Source organism: Elephantulus edwardii, unplaced genomic scaffold, assembly GCF_000299155.1.
Source record: "Elephantulus edwardii isolate Elephantulus edwardi_28Jun2011 unplaced genomic scaffold, EleEdw1.0 scaffold00031, whole genome shotgun sequence".
NCBI lineage: Eukaryota > Metazoa > Chordata > Mammalia > Macroscelidea > Macroscelididae > Elephantulus > Elephantulus edwardii.
The window spans coordinates 7,464,478-7,482,034 of record NW_006399781.1 but is presented as its reverse complement, the minus strand read 5'-3'; the positions used below and the strand labels follow the sequence as shown (position 1 = coordinate 7,482,034).

Sequence of the window (17,557 nt, the reverse complement as noted above, 5' to 3'; positions counted from 1 at the left end):
GTCAGAGACAGTGCGATTGGCATAGGACAGAGCAGAGTTTAGGGCTATTGTACATAGGGACACTATGAATCACAAGCGACTCTTTAGGAGAAAGATGGGTAATCTTCATATGATTTACTGCCTCAAAAACCTGTTGGAAGGTCAGCTACAAAGTTTTTCCAACTCAGCATGCAACAATGACAACAGAAATCACATATCCATCTGACCTACTGCACTGTCACACTCTACTCATGAGGTCAGCATATCCTCACAACCAACACGTCAAAATCTGGTCCCTACCTAAGCCTCACCCCAAGAGGCGGCCCTGTTCTACCCAGTCATTTCCTCAGACAAGCCCTCTCATCTTTGTCTCTATTCTTACCATAGTCTGCTATATCCTCTGACCCTCTTGCTTTCTTTCAGGAGCCTGAGGATTGTGCCTGTAGGCTGCCTCCTGATTAGTGAGGGCACCATCTCTGACTGCAGTGCTTCCTTCTCACTGGGCACCCCTGCCTGGCCACAGCTGGAGTGGGGCACCCTGTGCACAGCTTGTCATCCCTGGACATTTCAGGCTGGCAGGGACTGTCTTTTCACACTAGCTAATCTCTTACCCTGCCTGCATCAAGCCCTTAAACTGGCAAAGATGTGATCTCTAGCTCGTCAGACTAACTCCTCTGAGGCCAGCTAAGATGTCTCAGGTGGGGTACCCCATCCTTCGATACACCCCTAGACCACAGGTGCTATTGTTTATCTGGATCACATGCTGGGGCTTCAGCCACAACTTAGACAAACACTCTGACCTGACTGGGTACCTCAACTTCAATCTTCTGTAGATACTCTATTCCAGGCCAGACAGCTTGGGTTTTGTTTCCCACAGTTTTAAAGGTATTTATCTACTTTGTTTTATTACTTGTTCTTAAGAGCATGGCATCTGTCTGACAGTTTCCAACACTGTGGGACTTTGCATGTTGCTGGTAACTATACAACCAGTATTCCAAATATCAGCAGGGTCACCTAGGGATCAGTAGATTTTTCAGACTAAGCAGCCAGGCTTTCAAAAATCCTATAAATAACAAAAAGAACACTGACAAACATTGTGCCGGCAGAGTAGTCACTCAGATTGGAAGGAACTAAGAAAAGATGAGTAACAGCTATAACAATCTATTCATAATTGTTGTTAACTATTGTGACGTTGGAACTGACTCATAACTGATCCTCCAGTGGGTTTTCAGAAATAGTAAACTGCATGAGAGGAGAATGACTATCTTTTTCCCGCTAAGCAGCTGGTGTATTCAAACCACATGCCTTTGGGTTGGCAGCTGAGCTCTTCCCTATTAATAATTGGAACATGGAATGTATAAAGTATGAGTCCAGGAAAACTGGAAGTCATCAAAAAGAAATATTCTCTAGGCATCAGTGAACTGAGATGGATTGCTGGTCATTCTGAATCAGAAAATCATGATCTACAATGCTAGCAATGACAAAATCAAGAAGTATGGTGCTACATTCACTGTCAAAAAGAACATGTCAAAATCTATCCTGTAGTACAGCTGATGGTCACAGGATACTATCCTTTCTTTTTTGTGTACGTAGCCCAACGATTATTCAAACATAGCACACCAACCACTAAAGCCAAAGATGAAGAAACTGAAGATTTCTACAAGCCTGTGTAGGCTGAAATGAATCACACATGCAATTGTGGCATTAATAGTAATTGTTGACTAGAATGCAAAAGTTAGGAACAAAGAAGGACTGATAGGTAAAAATATAGCTCTGGTGAAATAGGCCAGGAAATCAAATACCAGAATTTTGGTAGTGTCAATGACCTATTTATTACAATTTCATTTTTTAAAAAACATAAATAGTGACCATATACATGAGCATCTACCTCTGGGCTACACAGGTATCAAGATGATTACATCTGTGGAAAGAGTTGAGGGAGAAGTTCTGTAACAGCAGTCAAAATAAGGCCAAGAGCTGACTGTGGAAAAGACTACAAACTGCTTTTATGCAAGTTCAAATAGAAGCTGGAGAAAACAAATAAAAATCAAGTCCATGAGAGCCAAAATAAGATCTTGAGTACATCTCAAGTGAATTTAATAAACCATCTCAAGGTTAGATGTAATGCAGTTAACACTAACGACTGAAGACCATGAGAGTCTTGGGACATCATCCATAAAGAAAGCAAAAGGTCATTACAAAGACAAGGAAGAAAGACAAGACCAAAGTGGATGTCAGAAGAGACTCTGAAATTTGCACTGGAATGTATAAAAGTCAAAGCCGAGTGTTAAAAGGAAATATGTAAAGAGCTGAAAACAAAAAGGGAAGAACAAGCTATCTCAAGTTCAAAGAAGTGAAAAACAAATTCCAGCCTTGAATTGCAATACTGATGGACTATATGGACAAAATACTGAATTATGCAAAAAGCATCAAAAGAAGATGGAAGAAATACAGAGCTACTGTACCAAAAGGAAATGGCTGACGCTGAACTATTTCAGGAAGTAGCATATGATCAAGAATCTATGATTCTCGAAGAAGTCAAGGTTGCACTGAAGGCCAAAAAATAAAACCCATGGAATTCCAACTGGGGTGTTTCAAGAAACAGATGCATGGCTCCTAAGAACAGAACTGTTTTACTTTTTATTATGATTTATGTGAAAGTTTATGGATTTTACTTCCTTTTTATTGGGATTTAGATGAAACTTTATTTAGCTTGAAGTTTTGAATCATCTGTTTGTCTTTTTTCCCTTTCTTTTATTACTGATATTAAACTGTGTTATCCGTGCAAGCGTATATTGAAGACTATTTGGACATTTCTTGCTTAACAAGAAATGTCAATAAGAACTGTTCTCAACAGAAAAAACATTAAGATTCCCTACTTTGATAAATGCTCTTTGTGCCAGGCTATAGTTAATAGAAGACATTCATTTTGCTTTCATCTCAGTTTATTAAAAACCCACTACTGAAATAAACTTTTCTTTGAAGACTAGTAATGTTAGCATATCAGTTAATATCACTTAGGGTACATATTATTCAAAATGTTAGAAAAACAATAAGGTGCATGCATCAACTGTTTCATCAGACTCTATATACTTTAACCAATTAGATGCATCTTAAATATCACAGAGTAAAATGGAAAACTTACCTAAAAAGCACTAAAGTTAAATCAGAGTATACAATTGTGTTCCAACAGATACCCAAATTAAATGTAAAGTTAAGGAATTGGTTACAGGTTAAAATCTGACTTTCTCTAATGCTACATAAATTTTGTTCTTGATATGTGGGATTATTTTCAAAGTTATAGTTTGCACTGTTGTTTTTGTTTGTTTTCCTGCATAAACTGTTCAATAAAAGACGTAAACTTTAAAAAAAAAAAAAAAAAAGAAACAGATGCAGCCCTAGACATCCCATCTGGCTGTGCCAAGAAATGTGGAAGACAGCTACCTGACCAGTTTGCTAGAAGGCATCATGTTTCCATCCCCAAAATATGGTGAACCAAAAGAGTGAGGAAATGATGGAACATTATAATTTATTGTTGCTGTTGTTGAATACAGTGGAGTCAAAACTGACCTATCGCTGACCCTCCAGCAGATTTTCAGAGGCAGTAAAATAGCCCAGGAGAAGACTCCTCCCACTAATATCACATGCAAATAAAATCTCACTAATGATTATTTTAAAATGGACAGAGGGTACACTGTGACTGTCAGTATGTAGGGAACTCCCAGCAATTCAAGTTGGATTCAGAAGTGTTATTGCTGATGTCAGATGGATCCTGGATAAAAGCAGGGAATAACAAAACGATGTCTGTGTTTCATTGACTATGCAAAGGTTTTTGACTATACAGATCATAACGAACTATGCATAACATTGAGAAGAATGGAATCTCAGAATACTTAATTGTGTTCATTTAAAACACACACAAAGACCAAGCAGTTGTCCAGAATAAAGGGAGGCTTCATTGTTTAAAATCAGGAAAGGTGTGTGTCAAGGTGTATCCTTTCTCCGCACCTACTCAATTTGTATGCTAAACGAAGCGGGTCTATGTGAAGAATGTGGTACCAGGACTGGAGGAAGAATCATCAGCGATCTGCGTTATACAGAAGATACAATCTTGCTTATATAAAGTGGAGAAGATTTGAAGCACTTACTGCAGAAGATCAAAGACTAGAGCCTTCAATGTGGGTTATATTTCAACATCAAGAAAAAAATATTCTCACCACTGGCAACATCAGGATAGATGGAGAAAAGATTGAAATTGTCAACAATTTCATTTTACTTGGTTCCACAATCAACACCCACTGTAGCAATAATCAAGAAATCAAAAGATGTGAAGGGAAATAGGCTTTCAAGGACTTCTCCAAATTGCTAAATAATGAGGATGTCACTTTAAAGACTAAAGTGTACCTAAAAAGTGGACACTAAACAAGGAAGACTGAAGAAGAATCACTGCCTTTGAATTGTAGTGTTGGTGAAATTATTTAGTAAGTCATGAACAAATCTGTCTTAAAGAAAGAAGGGTGCTCGCTCCTTGAAGGCAAGGATGGTGAAACTTCCTTCATCTCTTATACTTTGGGCACATTATCAGGTGGAACAGCACTTGGAAAAAGACAAGGTCAGAGAAAGAGAGGAAGACCCTGAAAAGATGGACTGACATAGTGACTCTGGTAACAGGCTTGAGCCTGGGTGAGATTGCGAGGTTCATACAAGCTAGGGCAAGTTTCCCATCTGTTGTAGAGGGTCGTTATGAGTCAGTCGACTCCTGGCACCTAACAAGTGACTGTGAAAATCCAGGCTATAATCCCCACTCATACAAACCTCCTATTTCCCTCAACATTTCATGTACTCTGTACCATATCCTGGACTGGAATATTCCAACAATCATTTTCCAAGCCACTTATCTTCTAATTACCACATATTTCTTGCTCTCTATGACAACTCTCTGAAATGTGATTTTAAGTTCTTGGAGGACAGAAGTGATGTCTTAGATTAATTTTTTCTTTTTCTCAATGTCAAGTCAACTATATAAGAATTCAGTACGTATCTATCAAGTCAACTATATAAGAATTCAGTATGTATCTATCTATCTATCTGATTCACAGATACTGACAATTTAAGGATCTCAAATTGTATGTCTTCCATAAAACACTGAGATTCCACCTACCTTTTGCTACAGCTGCTGGGGCAGAGCTGGGGACTACTGGAGCCGGGGCAGCTACAGGAACAATGGTAGGCGATTTGGTGGCAGCAAATGACTGAACTACTAAAGGACCAGAAGAATGGGATACAACAAAGGTCAAAATCAGCATGGTGAGAATTACACCTCATGGCCTGTGTGTTAGACTAAGATCACAAAAGCAACTTCAGGACAAAGTAAAAGATTAAAAGACATTTTTAAAAACAAAGTCAATTTGTGTGTGTGAAGATGTTGACCTGGGCCATATCATGTGTGTGTCTGTGTGTTTGTGTGAGAGACAGAAAGAGGGGGGAGAGAGGGAGGAGGAGAGGGGGAAGAGGTAGAGAAGATATTGACCTTGGCCACGTCAATGTCAGAGCTCCTCTATAGCTTGTTCATCTGGTGCTTGCTGGCCTTAACACAGTGAACAATCTTACCTACAATGAACACAAATGTGTGGTTATCTTCTATTTTCTTGACTGGTTTAGTGATCAGGGGAACCTAATGATGGCACAGTGGTCAAGCCTGTTTCTCCTGGACGTTCTTCTGGGGGTACCTGGGCTGCCTTCAGAATCTCAGCACCTTGGGCCACTGGAAGGTTTTCTGTGGCTGTGGATGCCCTTTCAGGACTGCCTTCTTGGCCTTTAACACCTGTGCTTTGGCTTCAGTTTTTAAAGAAGCAGGGGCTTCCTTCTTCGCTTTCAGTGCCATCTTCATAAAATAGCAACCCCAAACCTTTTAACTGTTAACTGGGTGAAGGTTACAGGGCAGATCAATCTCCCACTCAGTGAGTCACAGGCATGATTTCATGTCATTGACTGCAATCCCCACAATATACTGTTACTCATCCCATTTTCTCCTTGTTTCTATTCTTGATTTTCTACTCTCTTGCCTTCTGAACCTCCTGCTGCTCTTCCATAAAACACTGTGCGATTCAATGGGTGATTATTCTAAGGAGTACATCTACTTTCTTAATGTTGCTGCTGGCCTTATAAGCCTGTGCAATGCTTGGCTCAAAGCTGAGCCATGGAGATGAACTCAGCTATAAGTCCAAAGAATGACTAAGGGCCACAGTCTTGTGGTTTCCATCAATCTTTCTCTCAATCCATACAAAACCCTCTAATGCATTCCCTTTCAGAAGCTGGGCACCATCCAATTCTTCTGGTTACAAGGTTTTGGACTCTAAGATTTGCATGGTTCATCAGTCCTCTGGATTGTTTCCAAGTATTATTTACCTTCTTCATTTTCCTTTGCTCTGGACAGAAAGACCAATAGATGCACCTTAGACATCCACTCAAGGAGTCCTGGTGATATAGTGCTTAACTTATTGGCTTGTTAACCAAAAGGTTTGTGGTTTAACTTGAGCAGCTGCTCTGCAGGAGAAAGGTGGGCAATCCCCTCCTGTAAAGATTTATAACCACTGAAACCGACAGGAGGATGCCTATGAGTTCACCCACTCAGTGACAGTGGGTAGATGCCACTCACAAGCTCTTTTTTTTCCTTACACACAGAGAAATGTATTTACTTAAACCAGTCTCTATGAATCTTTAATTATCATTCAAAACAAAACCTAATAGCAAGGTAAGGTTACTACCACACTTAGGTGCCCTTAAGGTGTTACTTCTGAAATATCAAATCATGAAAAAGAGAAACAATCTCTATTTAAGAATTTCCAATGGAAAACCTGGTAATTATACTGTATTAGGATAGAATGTGCCACCTCAGCAGGCCCTGAGGCTATAAAATTTCTATCACAATTACTTTTGCAAACCTGGCTCCCCTTGCTTCTGCAACATCATGCAGAGCTAATGATCGAGTTGCCATACTCACAAACTTTTAAGAGTTCAACTGCTTATTCCCCAAAGTAGGTGAGTGGACTATGCTGCAACAGTTGACTTTGATATTCCCTGCAACACATTCCTCAAGTTGTCTGATTATGGATAAGACGTTTTCATAACTTTCCCTAATGAACAGCATATTCAAAGGATGTATTTACAGCTTATTTCAATACACATATTGAAATACATTCTGCCAACCAAATATATTTGTGGGTATGAGTCTCCTTCTGACACCTGTTCATCTTGAATGTCTAGGTATCTCTCCACTTGTGGATTACTGTTATTAACAATATTTACTTTTCTGTTCTTGGGCTCCTCCCCATGACTCCCTTTGTCATAATCCATTTCTGTGACTCTATCCGTTACTTTATCTTCCTTTTCACCCAAATTAAAAGTCTTTCTTTAAAACTAAAGCGCTAAGTTGGACTGTTAATTTACTATTAGCACCAAAGTAACTGAGTTCTATTTGCAATGATGGAAACTGTGGCTTTTTATGAAATCAATAATAAAATAAAAATCAATCTAAACACTAATATCTGCATAAAATGTGAGGATAGTACAGGAGAGGGCAACGTTTAGAGCTGCTGTTCACAGAATGACTATGAGGTGTAGCTGGCTTGATGGCCTCTACCACCACCACGCCCCAACTTTAGAAATGGGCAGGAACTTAGAAGCCAGTGGGTTATATATGTTTTACTTTCAGCCCTAGAGTTAGTGTTCTTTGTTTTAAGGTACAAAGGAGTAGATACCGTGACAGCTGATGGGTAAATTATAGAAAGGAGGGGCAGTCACCATAACCAGCAGAATATGGACTTTTCTCACCAACACAGTGTGACAGGTTCATCAATGAAGGGCTCACCTTTATTCACAGGCATGAGGATAGTCTGCACACCTCCAGATGTACTGACACTGAGTGGTTTGAGCTGGCTAGGAATCGTCAGGACAGCCTGCTGGGGATTGGACTGGCTGGAGTGGATCTTTAACAGTCCTAAAATAAGTTGGAAGATAAGGCAAACTTAAGATCAGATGCATTAAAAGTCCCTTGGGCCACCTGCCATTCCTATTTTCTCAGAGGAAGAGACTCAGGAAAAACTCCTTTTCAAGAAATCAAAAATTAGATGCATAGAGAATAACAAGTATCAATGTAACACAAAAGTAACTTATTTTTAAAGTATTCCTATCCCCAAATTACAAAGCAGTACAGGAAATTCCTTAAAAAGGCGATCAGAAAAGAGAATAACTCACTAAACAATCAGTTACTTAATTAACAGTGAGTATAAATATTTTGGAATAGTTTCTGTCCATGTTTATTTTATAGACCAAGTTATTTGCTGTATACATACAACAGGATATAAAATTTTGTATTTTACTTTCCCATGTACTGTTCAAATGACTGTTTCTTCTATGTACAGGTTAAATTGTCAATGATTTTTCCTTTTATTGGACCCAGGTTGGTAGCAGTCAAGAAATCAAAAGCTATGCTGCACTGGGAAAATCTGCTGTCAAAGACCTCTACAAAGTTCTAATGAGCAAAAATGTCAGTTTAAACACTAAGATGCACCCGATTCAAGACAAGGTATTTTCAATTGTTTCTTATGCATCTGAAAGTTGGACAATGACTAAGGAAGATGGAAGAACTGATGCCTTTGAACTGTGGTGTTAGCGAAGACTATTTAATATAGTACGGACTACTGAAAGAACAAAAAACCTGTCTTGGATGAATTGTAACCAGGATGTTCCTTTAAGGCAAGGATGATAAAACTTCACCTCATGTATTTTGGGCATACTGTCGGAAAGGGCTAGTCCTTGGAGAAAAACATCATAAGAAGGTTAGAGGGTCAAATAGAGAAAGATCCTCCAGAAGATGGAGAGACACAGTGACTCCAAGAGTGGGCATACATTTGGTAGACCTGATCAGTTCGCTACAGACAGGCAAGGTCTCAATCTGTTGTTAAGGATCCACTGTGAGCCATAGTAGGTTCAAGGGCACCTAGTAATAACAAAATGTAGTCCTAAAATTTCAAGGATCAGGACTTTTTCATTTATCATTTTAAAAGGGGTCAGTGACTGGGGTAATGGGGATAGGTTGGCACAGGATAGAGTAGGGTTTAGGGCTGCTGCACACAGGGTTACAATGAGTTATAGGCGACCTGCATAAGAACAACAACAACATTCTCTTCTACTTTCTTTTAATAGTTATATCCACCCACTACAATTATTCTAAAAAAAACAAGGTCAAAATCTGTGGGCATCCAGAGAGCAAATAAAAACCACAAAGGGCCCACAAAGGGAGAATGCACAAAAGCTGAGAGCAAAAAGAGCCAAGGAGAACACAGCAGCTACTAAAAACCACCTCAGAGGCTAAACATACTTTGGGGCACTAGGAAACGGTCTGACTTTAGGGAAAGGGATCACCTGTAAATCTTTCTGAAACAAAAGCTTAAATAATTAAGAAAAAAATGTTGCCCCCCCCGGATAGATGAGTGTTCACTCAATTAAGTAGTAAGTACTTCCTGAGACATGACCTAAAAAAATTAAAAAAAAAAAAAGGAAAAAAAAAACAACCCCAAACGAAACAATCAGCCCACTGCTGGCAAGCTGTTTCTGACTCATGGGGCTCCTCCACTTGGGTTTCCATGGCTGTGCACCTCTGTGCGAACTGGCTGTGTGCTAAGGGAACACCTTTTCCTGTAGAAAAGGTGGATCTGAACTGCTGACATTTCAGCTGGCATCCAAACACGTCGCATACTATGCTATGACTCCTTGAGACAAGATCACCGAGGACTACAGACTTTTTCTGCAGTTTTTATTAAAATATAATATGCTGATCAGTTATTAAAACTAACTACTGCCACCTTTTAAAAGCTCAGAGGTTTGAGACCTCCAGTCGCCTGACAGACAAAGCTGAGGCAGTCTTTTCCCCCCAGTTAGTTCTTGGTCTCTCAGGATGGCGGAGTGAGAACCAACCAGACAGCAGTAGGTGTCTAGCTTGATACTCTCTTTCCTATATTCTAGTATCACTCTCTGCTGATACAATCAAGTATTAATAGGACTATACTTTTTTTTTAAAGTAAAAGAAAAGATTCTTTCACTGTTTTACAAATCCTCCCCCAGGTCCCCTCCACCGTGTAGCCCTCGCTCTAGACTCCTGTGATGACAGAAATACCTAGTCACATATCTCTTTTACACAGTTTTCTCCCTCCTCTGTTTCAGTGCAGTATACATTATTGAACACATCTTACTCAGTCTCTCTCCAACCCTGAGGTTAGTCCCATTCTACAACAGTGGCATCATGTAATATTTGTCCTTTTGTGACTGTGATATTTCACTCAGCATAATGTTCTCCAGAGTCAACCATTTTGAATAATATTGCATGAGTTCCTTGTTTTTTAATGCAGCATAGTAGTCCATTGTGCGAATATGCCACAGCTTCTCTAGCCATTCGTTTGTTGATGGCACTTAGGTTGTTTCCAACTCCTTGCTATTGTGAACAAAGCTGCAATAAACATGGGATGACTACACTTTTTACCTGGAGTTAATAATCTCTTTTCCATTTGCTTAATTTTCTATTAACGTTTGAGGCTTCTACTTTCTTTAAGAACTTGATCAACTTGTTTGATTCTTTGATAAAGGCGTTATCTATCAAGCTGCACCAGCAACATTTAGGAAACTAGAGCTTACAGTAAGGAGACTTCATTTACTACATGCTGAAAGCTTGCTCATAAAAGGGGAAAAGAAAAGATACTCCTTATCATACTAATAATTCTTTCCATCTCTAGAATTTCTATTTCAGTACCTAACACAGGGCCTCAAATAAAATAGTAGACAATTAGCATTCCTTGTAACAGAACCTGATCCATTTTAACTGGAAGATGATCATCACAGAAAAAATTAGGCCTGCCTTAATCACTTGGTCTGTAGAGGCCCCAAAACCCAAAGACACACAAAAGTTTGGTTTGGGGTCATGTATGAAATAGCACTGGCAACAGGATCACAATGTCCATATTGTTGTATCTGCTGGTATTATGGGAGAGTGTGTGTGTATTTACATAGGTACACACACATCAATTTACACACTGTGCTTTTACAGATTCATCCCTAGTGGTACACCGTTTCATAATCAACATATAACGTGATGGCATATGCAGTACAGAGATGCATCTTTTAAAAACTTTTATGATCATTTGATAATGTGACATCTTATAGACATTATCTGTCTATATCAGATAACAGAAAAACAAAACCAAAACAGATTCTTCAAGTATGAAGAGCAATGCTTTATATTTCAGATCAATTCCCAGCATTTGGACTGCATGGTACACTTAAATACGTCACTACTTTTATGGTAGATGAATATTCACTTAAGTCACTAAAGCTCAAATCTGGTCCTAAAATTTGTAATCCATAGCTCTTTAAATTTTAGAATTGACAATTATAACTGCCTTGCTTTAAAACTGAGAAAACTGAAGCAAGTCCCTTCAACAAAGGAGCAAATGTGACTTCAGAATTTGCACTTTGTATTACTAAGGTCATAAAAGGTATTATACTTCCTGAGGCAACGTAGTGAAGGCACAAAGACATTACACATCTTAAGATTTGTATCACCCTATCATTACCTAGTATGACAACTAACGGTCAAAAGTATGATTTATAAGAGTCATCAAAGCTAATTTACATTTTATGAACTCTGTTTAAGCAAAGCTAAGAAGTTTATGTTTTACAATGAGTTTTATTCAAAACGATCATTAACAGAGAAAAAAAAAAGAAAGCAAATCCTCGGTGCTCCACAAAGTTACATTATGACAAAATGCTCAAATATGCAATAAAGTTCGTAGAGGCTATGGTTTTACTCTATCATTTTATATTCCAGCCTGTTGTTAGCTGCTGTCAAGTCTTTTCTGACAAATGGTGATCCCTGGGTACATCCTATCTAAGATAGGATTTAAAAATCAGTATTCAATCTACAGAAACTATGCAGACTTTAAGACTTTCCAAAATCTTCTAGCTCAAAGAGAGAAACATCCTAATAACTTACCCGACACTGTGGCTTTCCCAGGGATGGGGGTTGGTGTGGACACGAGGGACGTGGCACTGACAACACTGGGCACAGCAGCTTTGCAGGTTCCCACTGCTGCCTGGCTCACACACACTGGTTGCTGCCCAGAGGTCTTCATGACGGAACCTACAGCAGATGGTGAAGTGAGGGTGGTACCTTCAGACTGCTCATCCACAGGTCCAGAAAAAGAAGAAATTCAAAGAAAGCAATGTAAATGGCTTAGAACAGTAACCATCATTTTATCTATTAGTTACTAATAGGTACTAAATAGCATGCCATTTTGAAAGATCTGTTCTCAAATTCAGAGGTTCTCACTTTCCTAGGTTTCATGGACCAGGACATATTGTATAGTTAAAGGCATACTGTAGTTACCACATATAAAAAAAAAATTACCATCTATTATCACTTTATACAAGGGTATTTCAACATCCACATCAACAAGAAAAAGGTCCAATCACAAAATGGGCCTAGGATATGAATAGAACATCAAAGATGACATTCAGATGGTAAATGATCACATTAAGAAATGTTCAAAATCCCTAGCTATCAAAAACAACTATGAGACACCATCTTACCCTAGAAACAATAGCAAAGTTCAGTAGGACAGCAAACAACAAATGCTGGTGAGGTTGAAGAGAGACTCGAAGGAAGTCTTATTCATTGCTGGTGGGAATGTAAAATGGTACAACCACTATGGAAGGCAATCTGGTGCTTTCTCAAAAAGTTGCAAATGGAAATATCATTTGACCTAGAATTTCCACTACTGCGAATATACTCTAAAGAAATCAGAACCAGAACTCAAACTGATGTATGCACACCCATGTTTACCACTGCATTATTCATAACAGCAAAGAGATGGAAGCAACCTAAGTGCCTATCAATAAACTAAGAGATAGAAAAACTATGGTACATCCACAAAATGTAATACTATACAACAGTGAAAAATAATGAAATAGTAAAACGTCACACAACACGGTAAATATCTCGGTCACAAAAGGACAAGTACTGCATAACACCACTATTATAAAATAGGACAGATGTGGGGGTGCTGAGGAGGGAATGGGGAAAGAGTAGACAGATCATGAGCACTGCATTAGAACAGAGGAGGGGAAGAACTGTCTGAAAGGAATATATGATTCTGCATGATAGGAATGAGAATAACACAAGTGGTACATTGTGGGGTGGGCTGGAGGAGGGGGATGTAAATAAGGAAAGAAAATGTGCAACAATGAATGAAAAAGAAAAAAACCACAACAAACCAAAAAAGGTGTAATATCAGAATGTAAAAATACAATAAAATGACTATTTGTTTTAAAAACTCAGAATGTTTTATAAAAGTTTGTCAAACTCTACTATATGGCAAGTAGAGTGTTAAAACACTAGGGCTTAGGGATAAAAAGTATTGGTCAGTGAGAAGTATGTTAATACTTTAGCTCGCAAGACTAAGATAACTTTTCGAAAACAGAAAAAGTTATTAATTTCCCCTAGGGCTATAAAAAAGAGAAGGAAACAAATCCTTTAGGTAAAAATATACAAACAGAAGTATTATTGAGATTCAAATGAGAGGAAAGGGAAAATGAAAGGGTATTCTTTGAAAAGAGTAAAAGGTAAAAAGACAAAAAAGCATTAAAGAAAAGAGAATTGCAGAGTATTGTTGTTATTGTTGACTGCAGTTGAGTCCAGCATGATTCATGGGAATTCTATGAACAAAAGACCTAATGCCTTTCCATAACTATCATCGTTTCTCCAAGTCCATAGTTTCCGGAGGCATATGCTTCCAAACTTGTTTTACAACTGGGAGCTCCACCAAACACTGTCCACATTGGGAAACCATTATGGCATTTGATACTCCAATGGCATAAGGTTCAGCATCACAGCAAACCCAGATTACTTCATACAGCACATCGATCAAGAGTGATATACAAAGTGGAAGAATCTTCCTCCAGATATAACAACACTAGTCTCACTCAGCAGTGGTTAAGTGTCGTTAAGTTAAATATGGCTTATAGTGACTCCTGCACAAAAGACCTGAATTCTAGTCTCTAATTAACATCTTTTCTGTGTGTTTATAGTTTCCAGAGGCATCTAGTTTAGGAAGTGCATGCCATTCCTGCTTCCCAACCTGAATCAATCTGGAAGCTCCTCCAAACAGTATACATGATGGGTAACCATTATGGTATCTGACACGACTATGGCACAGTGTTCAGCATCACAGAAACTCCAAGTTATAGCAAACAGACAAACAATTGCCCTATCACTTAAAGAATAACTAAAACTAATAAATTTTATGTGACCACCATCAAGATGCTAGAAGCCAACTCCTAGAGTGGAGGCTCCAGACTGGCCCTGGATACTTTAGTTGGCAGAGTATTAGATATGTAATTATAAGTAGATAGAGGAGATATATTTGAGAAGCAAGCAAAGTTCAAAGCACAAAAGCCTTTAAAGTGTCATAATGTTTTTCAACAAATGGTGCTGGGGCCAGCTAAGTATCTGCACGTACACAGTGACAAAAAGTCCCAGCCTCACACCACACACAAATTTAATTTAAAATGGCTCAAAAGATCTAAATAGATGAGCTAAAACAATTAACACTCCTAGAAAAAACCCAGAGATTTAAACTTACGTGATCTGAGATCAGACAGTGGTTTTTTTAAAATATAACATTAAAAGGATAAAAGATAAAGAAATTTGCTATCATCAAAATTAAAAACTGTGGTCCAAAGAAAACCATCAAGGAAGTAAAATGAAAGCTCAAAGAATAAACTTTTTCACAAATCAGGCATCTATCTGATAAGCAGCCAAATTATATGAACTCTTATAACTTAATAAAAAGACAACCCAAATAAAATAATGGGCAACATATGAACAGAAATTTCTTCAAAGAATACAAATAGCTAATCAGTATATGAAATGACTTTTCATTTAACATTATTAGTCATTAGAGAAGTGCAAATTAAAACCATGAGATGCCACTACATTCACATCCACTATAATGACTGTAATTAAAAACACAACAGACCAGAAGTATTGGTGAGGGTACACAGAAATTGGGTACTGTGCACTGCACAGCTGTTCCAGAAAACAGGTAGGCAGTTTCTCAAAAATTGTAACACAGCAATTCTACTTCCAGGTGTAAATCCAAGAAAACTAAAAACACATCCACACAAAAATCTGATCACAAATCCTCATGGCAGCATTATTTATAGCAGATACAATGTGGCAACAATGTAAATGTACACTACATGATGACAAGATAAACAATGTGGAGCATTCATTTAACAAATATAAAAAGAAATGAAGTTCTGATACATGCTACAACTAGACAGATCTGGAAAATATTGTATTACATGAGAGAAACACACAGAAGTTCACACATCACATTTACATGAACTGTGCAGAACAGGCATATTAATACAGAAAAAAGGAAGATTAAAAGTTACTCAGGGCTGGAGAAGGATGGACTAGAAAGTGACTACTAATGAGCGCAGGCTTTCTTTTTGGGATGATGAAAATGCTTCTGAATTAGACAGTAATGATGATTGCACAATTTTATAATAAAGTAAAAACCAGAGAACAGTATACTTCACACTGGCTTATAGTCCATTATCTAAATAGCTCAAGTGGCAGAGTTCCTAACTCTAAAGGTTGTGCTAAAGGTTGTACATCCCTTGCAGTTCAAATCCTGTGGCTGCTCTGAGGGAGAAAAGACTGGCAGCCAACTCCTATTATGATTTACAGCTTCAGAAACCCAGTGGAGGGGATTGTGAGTTAGCACTGATTCAAAGGCATTAATCATGACCTCTAAGATATAAGCAACAAGACCCACTAATGTGCCTCATTTATGACTCTCTGGACCCCTAATCTATGTATACATCTCTTTTATGTTCACTATGATTTTCTGTTATCAATTCTTACCTGCTGTGTAGGGCCATTGGAGGAGAGAGCCACAGCTGTGGACGTGGCGGTAGTGATGACGCCTCCTGCCACCCTCAGCATTGTGGTCCCAGGCTTTGAGAGTTGGGAGGTGGCTGGCACAGACTTCAAGGAATTATCAGACATCTTCACTATTGACGCTTGTCCCCCAGAGGCTGCCTATGGAAACAAAACAAACTGAGACAATACTGTTCCTCTAGTTAGCAGGTAAAATGTCTTCTTTCTCTACATTTTAGACACGCTTCAAGAATTAGAACATATCTAAGCAAGTCTTAAACAGATGTATAAGAATGTATGCATTTTGCCAACAAACTGTGAACTAACTGCAACTATTTCTTTACATTTAGTGCAAAACATGAGAAGATCCTCAGTAAGATGGACAGTGAAAATGGGCTTAAAAAGGATGAAGTTTGTGGGGATGGCACAAGACAGGGCAGAATACAGATCTGTTGTTCATAAGGTCTCTATGAGTCATGGTCAACAGCACTTAACAGTGAAAAACAAGCAAATGAACACATATATAAGTCACTAATCATTAATAGTCTTAAAAAAACAGGCTAGCTGTTTTAAAAACCAGTGAAGTTCAAAGATCTCTTAAATGTACATACATATGCCTTAATGCATGGAAACTAAACCCCAAATATTTCAGTAGGTGTTATTAATGGTAAATTAATGGGGTTCTAGGCTAGGTATGAAGCAGAAGGATGGTTTTCTTATCCCTAAAGATGGCAATCTTGACAATGCTATGTATGAACCTTTCTACAGGGTGACTATGCGTAACTGGCTCCACAGTCCCTGGCTGCATGCTGGCTCAGCACATAAGTCTTGCAGAACCATGAAGCAGACAGCTCCAGTGGTCACAGCCTTGGTTCAGCACACTTCTATAAATGGTCACACAGTAAGCATTTTTAGCTATACTCTAACTGTTCAACTCTGTTTTAGCATCAAATAGATGTTGCTGTGCTCAAAGAAAACATTCTTTATAAAAATAACCAAACCAGGTGGAGTTCGCAAACTTCCTGTCAGTTAACAAAAATTAATGTACTCCCTAAGTGGGGACTATTTCCCAGTTTTTGAAAGTTTACTATGTACCAGAAATGGCAGGAAGTGCTTTCATGTATCTTATGTCATTCCCTAAGTATATATTATTGGCCCACTTCACATATGAGAAACTCCATGTCATTCTACCATGCAAAACCATTTAGATAAAATGTCTGTAAGCAGTTTTACTCAAAATAGTAAAAAAATGGAAACAGTCAAAATGCCCATCAACAGAACCAAGCAACACAACAAAACATTATGAAGGAATAAAAATAAATGACAGCTACATCTGTAAAAAACATTGGATGACAAACTAGCATTAAGGGTTGTTAGTGTGAGTATATGAGGATCCATGAGGGGGACGGTAGGAGCAGAGGGGTGAATACAGGCAAGGGGGAAATTACAGGGTCATATAATTTAATGGAGAGGGTGGAGTAGTTAAAGGAAATGGGGAAGATCCAGCGGGGACTTGGAAATGCAGGACAATGGTCAGCATAGTTCAGTGTTGATTAATTTGATAAAATACAATGAATG

The 17,557-nt window shown here is 38.4% G+C and overlaps 1 protein-coding gene across 1 annotated transcript in view; it reads right to left on the bottom strand.

Moving 5' to 3' along the window:
* Positions 1–17,557, bottom strand: part of YEATS2 (YEATS domain containing 2) — a 106,294-nt gene that overhangs the window by 21,123 nt on the left and 67,614 nt on the right. The window contains exons 19-22 of the mRNA XM_006884056.1: positions 15,965–16,141; positions 12,026–12,209; positions 7,850–7,978; positions 5,141–5,239 (exon numbers count right to left, since the gene is read on the bottom strand). Coding sequence (XP_006884118.1) covers positions 5,141–5,239; positions 7,850–7,978; positions 12,026–12,209; positions 15,965–16,141 — 589 coding nt within the window. The remainder of the gene's footprint in view (positions 1–5,140; positions 5,240–7,849; positions 7,979–12,025; positions 12,210–15,964; positions 16,142–17,557) is intronic.